This window comes from Falco biarmicus, chromosome 3, assembly GCF_023638135.1.
Source record: "Falco biarmicus isolate bFalBia1 chromosome 3, bFalBia1.pri, whole genome shotgun sequence".
Classification (NCBI taxonomy): Eukaryota; Metazoa; Chordata; class Aves; order Falconiformes; family Falconidae; genus Falco; species Falco biarmicus.
Window position 1 is genome coordinate 118486008 of NC_079290.1, and position 9292 is coordinate 118495299.

Sequence of the window (9292 nt, forward strand, 5' to 3'; positions counted from 1 at the left end):
GCGGGGGCCGAGCGCCGAGCACGTCGCTGGGCAGGTTGCGGGCGGTCGCCCCCCGAGCCCCTGGCGCGGCGGAGGGTCAGCGCCCCGCCGGCCACCCCGGGCCCGTCCCGCCGCACAGCCTCCGGGCCGTTCTGAGCGCGTCCCCGTTTATTGCGGGAGGGGAGAGGAGGGGCGGGAGGGGACGCACACAGCACCGGCCGGGGGAGCCGGGCCCCCGGCGGGTGGCCCCGGCCCCCCGCAGGCCCCGGGGTAGGCCCGGCCCCGGCCCTAGAACGCCCGGCAGTCGTGGAGCTCCTCGGCCCCGCCGATGCGGAGGCCCTGCAGCAGGGGGAAGGTGGCGGACAGCTCCTCGGGGCACCCCCCGTCCCCCGGGCAGCCCTGAGGGGCGGCCCCGTGGAACCACAGGTTCTCGTAGGGCTTGGGGCTGGGGCTGGGGTCGAGGAGCAGGGGCTGGGTGGAGCTGGAGCGCAGGTAGAGCCGGGGGGGGGGCTGCTGCTGGCCCTTGTACCCCTCGCCCACCACCCGCGCGTACTGCACGGTCTGCCTGCTCCCGGGCCCTGGCGTGCGGGGACCCTCCTGCTGCACGTAGGGCAGGTGCGGCGCGGGGAAGGTGCCGATGGGCTCGGTGGTGGGCTCCTTGCCCCAGGTGGTGGGCTCCTTGCCCCAGGTGGTGGGCTGCTTCCCCCCTGCCCTTTCGAGCACCGTGACAGTGGAAATGGTGGCCAAGCCAGGCTCCCTCACGCCGGGGATGTGCAGAGGCTCCTGGGGAACGGCGTGTGGTCACAGCCTGTTTGCAGGGTGCAGCCCCTCCTGTGCCACCCCCTTGCTGGCACCACACGAGGGAAGCTCCCTGCGCCCCTGTTCCCCATCCCAGCTTGGCCTCGTGCCCTGGGTGCCATGCCTTCCACACCAAGCAGTGCCTAAGTGGTGAGCAGGGGGCCAGGGGGAGCCGCCAGCTGGGTCCTACCTGCTGGAGCTCTGCTGGCACCCACTTGCCCAGGCTGCTGTTGGCAGGGTCGGGGACGCTGGGCCAGAACTGCTGCTTCACCCTGGTGGCCACAGGACAAGGGGACTCAGCGAGGGGGCCTGAAACAGGCAGCCCTGGGGCTGGTCTTGCTCCTGCCGAGCTCACAGTGGGACACCATCACTCCCTGCATCCACCCTGTCCCCCCAGCAGCCAGGCTACAGCCAGGGCCACCGCAGCCACCGGGGATGGGGACTCCCAGGGTGGCTCTCGGTACTCACCGCCCATTCTTCTGGAAGCAGATGAGCAAAAGGATGAACAGGACAAAGATCATCCCCAGGGTCAGGAAGAGGAACTGGATTTCAGTGTCATCTGGAAGGTGGGCAGGGGAGAGGTTCACAGGGGGAACTGTGGTGGGGCACCTCTGGCTGTGCTGTGCCATGAGGCCAGGGTCTGGCAGGTCCCCTCCTGTCCCTATACCCCACGGGTGGCTGCGCCCCCTCACCTAGCACTGTAGTCACCAGGGTCAGGCTGGTGCCGTTGGTGCTGCCAGCAACTGTGGATGCCATGATGTGCACTTTGTACAGGGTCGACGGCTTCAGCTCATGGATGATGAAGGAGCTGAGAGAGGGATTCACGGTGGCGCCTGGGGAAATGTGGGGGCTGTTGGCACAGCAGGGGCTGCTCGGTGGGTGCCCCTCACCTGCACGACCCCTTGGGTCTCTGCTGGTGAGGGGTCCTGTACGGGACCCACATACACCCCCTGACCCTCTCTGAGGAAGGCATGGAGTCTGCTGACATCCCCACCCAACACATCGAGGTGTGGTGGCAGGCAGGGCCACGGTGACACAGACAGGACTCACTGGACACTTCTGCATCACTGTTGGCCCAGAAAATGGTGTAGCTGGTGATGAAGCCATTCTGCATCTCAACCGGCACTGGGTCCCAGCACAGCTCGGCACTGGACTTGCTGATGCTTTTCAGGTGGAGCTTTGGGGCATAGGACGGTGCTGAAACGGAGCAGGACAAGCGACCAGGCGCTGTGCAGAACCGCTGCCTCAGGCTGCGGAACTGGCTGGGGGGATGCACCGAGTGGTGAGTCCCACTCCGGAGGTGTGGGCGTCAGGCCCTGCCGCACACTGTGCCCCTGTGGGCCTTGGTGCAGCTGGGAGCACCTTCAGAGGCGAGCCAAGGTCCAGCCCAGTAGGCTGAGCTCTGCCATGTAGCCCCTGATTTAGGGACATGTGGGGGAAAGGCTGCCTCTCCTTGTTGAAAGGCAAAGGCTGGGTGGTGGGGAGCGAGCCCCTGGTGCCCCGAGGGTGGCTGCTAGGAGCACACGTACCCTTCTGCTTGGAGTAGGCTGCCGTGTGGATGGGCACCCCTATGGCATCCTTGTAGAGGGGGTACACCGAGATGTCGTACCGCTGGAAAGGCTCGATGCCATCTGCAACCGAGAGCAGGGGGGGGCCGGAGTCTGGGGGTCTGGCTGCCCAGACCTTCCCCATGGCACCAGCCTGCCTGCCCTGTGCCGTACCCTGGGAGTGGATCCAGAGGAAGGAGGGAGGGTGTGGGGTGGGCTCAGGGCAATCGGGAGGGGTGCCAGCCCCCAGGTACAACCCCCCACACTGATGACCAGGAGGGCAGGGACCCCCCCAGCAGGTCCTGGCTTACCCTGGATGAGGGCTGCAGTGGCAGCCCCGTCACGCTCCATCTGCCAGCAGGCGCTGCAGCGGCCGGGCTCCGAGGACACCCGCTGCCACTCCAGGACGTAGGCGTGTGGTGGGGCCGGCGGGGCCTCCCACTGCACCCAGAGGCTGTGCTCCCCCTTGGGCACAGCCCGGAGCCCGGCTAGGGGCTGACCTGCATGGGGGCATCCAGCCAGAATGATGGGAGAGGGGAGCATCCCTGCTGCATCGCCCCCCTGTGCCCCCCAACCCAGAGCCCACCCTGCTCCTCGCTGTGGCTGTGCACCCAGTGGGCAGCTCGGGAGCCCCTGGTCACACACCCAGGGAGGTGTCTCTCCCGCGGCGGGGTGAGGCAGCAGCACCCAGTTTCAGGCCTTGTGGAGCTGCTGTGGGGTGCAGAGCCCCAGGGGGGCACGCAGAGGTTTTGAGGCACACGAGGTTTGCACTGCCCTCACCTTTCCTCTCCAGGAGGACGACCTCGGTTGCTGCTGACTCGCCGGCGGCATTGTAGGCTGAGAGATAGACCCTCCTGGTCCCCATGGGTGCGGAGAAGTTGCACTGGGTGTGGGTGGTGTTGCAGATGGTGGGGGGGTCCCTGCCCCTCCTCCTGGGGCTCAGTGTGATGCGGTACCCTAGCACTTGCCCGTTCGCCTCCTGGCGCCGTGGGGCCTGGGTGCAGGCAGGGTGTGCGGGGATGCTCGGTCCCCAGGGCGATGCCCCGGCAGCCCCCACGCACCCACCACCCGCCCGTGCTCACCTTCCAGCGCAGCTGCACCTCCAGCCACCCACCCGCCCCGGCCGGCCGAGTGCTCCACCAGGCATCCAGCTTCCCTGTGGGGGCTGCAACAGGAGCAGGGTGGGCGGGGAGCTGAGAGGGGTGAGTGTGACCATGCTGCTGTGGCTGTGCCACCTCTCTGGGCAGAGGGGACCGCTGGGTGACTCGGCACCCACCTTTCTCATGGGTGGTGTAGTTCCTGCCTGGGCTCCACTCGCTCCAGTAGCCCTGTGCCGTGCTTCGCCGGCACCGCATCTGGAAGTGGTACTGCGTGCCGAAGAGGAAGCCGCAGCACTGCGTGGTGCCAGACTGGCCAACGATGCCGGTGACCTGGTGGCAGCCAGAGTGAGTGCCGTTGGGGCACAGCCAGCACAGGGGCCAGCCCAGGTGTGGGTGCTGCTCAGGGTGTGCAAGGGGACACCTTGCTGCCCCCCTCCCATGTGGGCAAGCCGCTGCTCCCATTGCAGAGCTCGGAGTGGAGGGGAGGGTCCTGGCTCCTGCTCGCTCCCGGTCCCTGGTCCCACTGCCCCAGCAGCACTCACCAGAGCCCAGGCAGGCTCCTCGGCTGCCCTGTAGCGCAGCTCACACTGCAGGTCCATGTGTGCGTTGGTCCTCGCCACCTCCCAGGCCAGGGCCACACAGTCGGTCTGAAAGGGGATGGACTGGATGCTCTGCAGGGCCGGGGGGTCCAGCTTGGCTGGAGGAACAGCACAGGAGAGAGCTGGAAAGGTGCCATGGCAGGTGGTGTGCGGGGCAGTGGCCTCTTATGTGGCCATTGTTAATGCCATCAGCCACAGCTGGGGTGCTTGCCTGTCCAAGGTGAGGGGTGAGAGATGGGGGGAAACCACCCCGAAACATTTAGAATGACTTGTTGCAGGGGATGTGAGCTGGTGTGTGCCCCTGCCCGGGACACAGGGCGATGCTCAGGAGCACAGCATGGGCGCTTCTCTGCTGACTGGGCTCCCCTTATGCAGGAAAAACAGATCCCACAGGACCCAGCGTCTGGTGCATGGCCAGGAAAGCTGTACATTTGGGACTTCCCAGGGGTGAGAGCCCAGCACAGCTGTGGTGAGCTCAGCTGGTTCATGGGCAGCCCTTCCCCAGGTCCAGAGCAGGGAGGACGAGTCGCACCATCTGGGAAGGTTCCTTTTATAAATAGTCTCTAGGAACTGGATATATTATTAATAGACTTCCTGAATAAATGGGTAATCAATTGCTGGAGAGAGTTGTAGAGTGCAGCAGGTCAACTGATGGCTCATAACCCACCAGCACACACCGCTCACTGTAATGCAGCTTTGGCACCTATTCATCCTGGCAAGCCATTTATCACAGGAACCTGCCCGTAAAAGATGACCTAGAAGTCTGATGTGCTTTAATGGCACTCTAATATGCCTCCCTTGCTGCTGCTGATCTTCCCTGGGCCCTGACCTCTGCGCAAGGTGGGTGGCTCTGGCCGTCACTCACCGACATCCATGGGGTCAATGCAGAGATGCTCTGACTCGGCTGTGCCCAGGGCGTTGGTGGCGGACACCCAGATCTCCATTTGCCGGTAGAGCTGGAGCAGCTGGCGCGGCACCGTGCAGTGGCTGTGGCCACCTTGCGGGGTGCAGCCTGTCACCGCCTGGGTTCTGCTCCTGTGGCGGTGAGAAGAGTGGGCTTGCGAGTCCCTCCGGCGGAGGACAAGGCTTGCTGTGTGGTTTGGCGGGGGATGAGGGCCAGGAGAGGTGACCGGGGGCCAGACACCAGGGACCATGTCACCCCCTGAGGCTTACCCGGCACACTTCAGGGCGATGCTGGTGGGGAGGTGGCTGTTAGCTCCCTGCTCCCACTGGCACGTCAGCCCATAGTCACTGAGGTTCAGGACACAGCTGAGGTTGAAGGGCTTGGCAGGTGGGTCTGGGAGAGAGTGGCCAGGGAAGAGTCTGAGCAAAGGAGCTGCAGCCCCTTCCATGCCTGGCCGTGCAGAGCCCGGCTGCCATGCTACCGCTCCCCAAACCTTCCCTGCCTGCCGGGCAGCGGCGCTCTGGGACGAGCCCCAGAACAGCCTCCATCAGCTCTGGCTGCTGCTCCCACCCCAGCAGCTCTACCCGGCTCGCCTGGGGCAGACACGTCCCAGGGAGAAGACGTGCAAACCCTGGTGCCAGGTTGCACCTCTGAAATGCATGCATCCACGCGTGAGCGACCCGTGATGGCAGCAGACTTACAGCCTGCCCTGATCTCGGCCATGCCGACACGCTGCTTGGTCCCATTCCACTCCACCCAGCACCACAGCTTGGCCTCCGTGTGGTTGAACTGGGGCAGGGTGAGGTTGGACACCTCTGTGCCCCCCGGGCCCTGGTGCTGGCTCCCAGCCACAGGCTCATTATCCAGCATCCAGGTGATCCGGACCTTCCCTGGCTCCAAGCCGCGGCAGAGCTCGCTCTGGATGGTGCAGGACGCCGTGACGGCCGAGCCCAGGGGCACAACAGGTGAGCCCGCGGCCACCGAGGCACAGCCCAGGGTCCCTGTGGGCAGGAAAAATGTGTCACATCCAAGGCATGGCTGTGACGAAGCCACCTCAGCTGCTCAGCACCAGGCGGGACAGAGGGACGAATGCCTCTTCCCTTAGACGGGCCCCCCAGCAGCCGGAGAGGAAGAGCCAGGCGTTGGGCAAGGCTGCTGGCCCCATCCTGCCAGCGCCCGCCATGCCGCCGGCGCTCCTGCCCACCCGCAGCCCCTGTGTGCCACAGCTCTGGCACTTCGGGTGCTGGCTGCGCGGGGCCGGCGTGGGGACGCAGCTGCAGGATGGGATGGACCCCACTCACCACCTGGGCAGAGGAGCAGGAGCAGGGAGAGCTGCAGCAGGAAGGGTGTCCCAGCACCGCGCCTGGCCATGGTCTCCTCTGTGGCTTTGGCATCACCTGGAACGGACACAGCGGCTTGTCCTGGCGGGCCGGGAAGGGGCTGGAGGAGCCGTGCTGCCACCGTCACCGATGCTTCCTGGAGCAAAATGTCCTTTTGCCGTCAGCGGCAGCCTCTCCCCTGCAGCCCTTCTGCAGCGCTGACACCTCCGCCCCCGGGCTCGGCATCCCGCAGGCACCGGTGGGGAAAAGCGCAGCGGTGGGGCGTTCGGCGGGGCCCCTCCGGCACCGCCTGCCGCCGCCGCTCGGCCCCGTGCACCCCGATCCCGGGATCCCGGGGCACAACGCCCCATGCCTGGCAGCAGCCACGTGCTGATTTTATCTCAGGTATCTTCAGCCGCTGCCGGGCAGAGATTTGCGGTTTCAGGGAGGGTTAGCTCTGGGGCTTGGGGTGGCAGAGGGCTGGTAAGCTGAAAGAGGGAAACGAATGAACGATGGCAGCACAGTGGGGCTGGCCAGAGCTGTGGGGGCCTGCCTGTGTCCCCTCCGGCTGCACCCCCTGCCTGCTGCTGGCAATGGCCCTGGGTGCTGCGGCTGCCCCTGCTCGGCCACCGGCTCATCCTGTGCCCCGCACTGGTCCCGACTGTGCCCTTGGTGGTGCCAGGCACTTGCTCCAGGAGGGGCTGCCCACGCTGTGCCCAGCTCTGGGGTGCCCACAGCTCCTCTCCCCCCTGAGCCGACATCCAGAGTGTGGGAAATGGGGGGAGCAACCACCCCCACGCACCCAGCACATGCGGCTGTCGCAGGCAGGGGACAGGGCAGAGCAGCCCGCGGTGTCACAGACAAGGTGCTCTGCTGGACCCAAGCAACATGCAACCCATCCCTGCCTCACCACCATCCCTACCTTGCCTCCATCTCTACCTCTCCTCTGTGCTTGATGCGTCTGGCGGCTGCTCACCGCCCGCTCCAAGCACCGGCCTCCGGCTCCTGGCAGCTCGCCGTGCTCAGCCCATTTGCTAACATGCTGCTTTCACCGTTAGTTCCTCAAAACAAGTGCCGTTAATTGCTGTGACTCTCTGAAGAAGGTGATTGCAAAACACTTCCCTGAAGGCTGCGACCGCTTTGCTCGCCGCAGGAAGGAAAGCCCAGCGGCACGCACACATCCAGCAGTGGGGAGCAGCACCCGGCCCCCCACGCCGTCCCCTCCAGCAGCTGGGACACGGCACAGTCGGGATGTGGCACAGCTGGCTCCTTGCTGCGACTGCCCTGGGGCCACGTGGCTGGGCTGGGGGACAGGGCAGGGGGACGTGGGCTGGGGGATGTGGGACCCAGAAGGCAGGAGGCAAACCAGGCCATGGCTGCCAGCACAGCTCGCATCCCCCAGCCCGCTCCGGTGTCCTCACCGGGCTCTCACTGTGGGAGACTTGGCACATCCCTGCATCCTTGTCCCCCCGAGCTTCAGCCCTCTCCTGGGATGTGCCTGCCAGCCTCACCACCCTGGTCCCTGGGGACAGCACTGCTGCACCTTGCAGCCAAGCCTGGGCTGCCTCCTAAAGCTCCCTGCAGAGCCCTGTTTGACCCAAGCTGTCCTTGTTCACAGTCCATCATGCCCCAGAGTGAGGGGACCCATGAGATGCCCCAAGGGCACCCCAAGACTTGACTTTCCCACTCGTACCTCCCTGTGCCAGCTGTTGACCTGGGGTTTTCCAGCAGCTCCTTGCCCAGGGCCCTGCCCAGCTGCTGGGGGGGCTCACTGCTGGGATGGTGGGCAGCTCTGCCCACCCGTGCCAGGCTGGCATCGCAGCCCTGGCTGGGGAACCCCGCATCTACACAGACCGGAGCATGGGAGTAAACAGGGGATTGCCCAACCCACGACGTGCTTGCAGCCTTCGCAACGAGGTGGCTGTTGTGCAAACAGCTGTTTACTACGGGATTTGTAGCACGCGTTTCACCTCCAGCGGCGCATCACTCAGCGCTCACGCAACCCCACGCTGCAAACAACGGTGGGGCCAGCGCATCCCCCCACGCCACCGTACCCCGAGGCAGGGCGGCCAGGGCCATGGGAGACCAGCCTGGAGGGGACCCTCTCCCAGCATCACCTCCCGCAGAGCCTGGGGCTGCCACCAGCCACCTTGCAGCCCCGACAGTCCAAGCAAAGGGTTTTGTCCCCCAGATCTCCCCTGCGCCCTGCTCGTGGGGATGGCGTGGGGGCACGGCTCTCTGGGCTGGGGCACGGGGCCGATTCCCACAGCTGCTGGCCCGGGGCGGGCGAGCTGCCCTTGCAATATTTCCCTGGGGTGTAGCAACCCCCAGTATTTTGGGACGGAAGCGTGCAGCTTGCAGGCTGTTTACCAGCCGGAGCTGGAATATCTGCGGGTAGCCATGGCGACGTGGGCATCTCCGTGGGAACCGGAGGGCAGGCGGAGCTGCAAACGCCCAGCTGGACACTGCTGCCCTGCTCTCGCCTGCTGCCCATGAGCCCTGCTATGGTGGGACCCCCTGTCCTGGTGTGTGGAGGGGACCGGGCAGCCCACCCCAGTGCACGCCCTGCCCCTGGCATGCTTCGCCCATGCTCCACAGGGAAAGGGTTTGTCCCCGAGGAGGCTCTGAGCATGCCGATCTGTCAGGACATGGCTCTTGGTGTGGCTTCTGGTCCTGTGCCTGGGGCAGTGGCCCCTTCCCGAGATCGGGGATGGAGCAGACATGCCCCATGACAGTGCTCTCGGTTCCCCTTTGGCTCTGAGTCACTCTCACAAGCCCACAGATCCCGTCTGTGGGATGGGACAGGGGGACAAGAGACAGGGTGCCATCCATGCAGGAGACCCTCAGCCAGAGCCATGGGTCTCGGCCAGCCCGGCAGAGGGGCTGGGGCAGGAGGGTGTGCGGGGAGGAGGCTGCTGGGGTCCAAGAGCTGGCTGGGTGATGGAGGGTCTGGTGGGATGAGGTGGTGGCAGGGCAGAGGCAGGTGGTGACAGGGGGCCATGGTGTGGGACAGACCGGGGAGCACAGTTTGGAGGGAGGATGGGTG

General features: G+C 65.9%; 1 protein-coding gene across 3 annotated transcripts; it reads right to left on the reverse strand.

Annotated features, from left to right (window-relative positions):
- Nucleotide 1: 1 nt before the first annotated feature.
- Nucleotides 2-7444, reverse strand: CSF3R (colony stimulating factor 3 receptor). 3 transcript variants are annotated; one of them, XM_056332504.1, is made up of 16 exons: nt 7186-7444; nt 6229-6324; nt 5629-5928; nt 5197-5320; nt 4889-5058; nt 3967-4121; nt 3601-3754; nt 3407-3489; nt 3105-3318; nt 2636-2824; nt 2307-2408; nt 1828-1974; nt 1470-1610; nt 1246-1336; nt 968-1049; nt 2-762 (listed from the first exon to the last, which is right to left on the reverse strand). In XM_056332504.1, exons 2-16 carry the CDS (start codon nt 6296-6298, stop codon nt 268-270), a joined length of 2517 nt encoding a protein of 838 aa, XP_056188479.1. In that variant the 5' UTR covers nt 6299-6324; nt 7186-7444; the 3' UTR covers nt 2-267. The 3 variants fall into 3 exon arrangements, with proteins under 3 accessions (XP_056188479.1, XP_056188478.1, XP_056188476.1); XM_056332503.1 differs by having other exon boundaries at nt 7169-7443; XM_056332501.1 differs by having other exon boundaries at nt 6229-6403; nt 7169-7441.
- Nucleotides 7445-9292: the final 1848 nt, after the last annotated feature.

Excerpts from the sequence above, each read along its gene's own strand:
- CSF3R (XM_056332504.1), bottom strand. The coding sequence starts at position 6,298 with ATGGCCAGGCGCGGTGCTGGGACACCCTTCCTGCTGCAGCTCTCCCTG. Across the intron at positions 3,490-3,600 it reads CTACACCACCCATGAGAAAG|CCCCCACAGGGAAGCTGGAT; the intron begins GTGGGTGCCGAG and ends CTCCTGTTGCAG. Across the intron at positions 1,050-1,245 it reads TGCTTCCAGAAGAATGGGCG|GGTGAAGCAGCAGTTCTGGC; the intron begins GTGAGTACCGAG and ends TGTGGCCACCAG.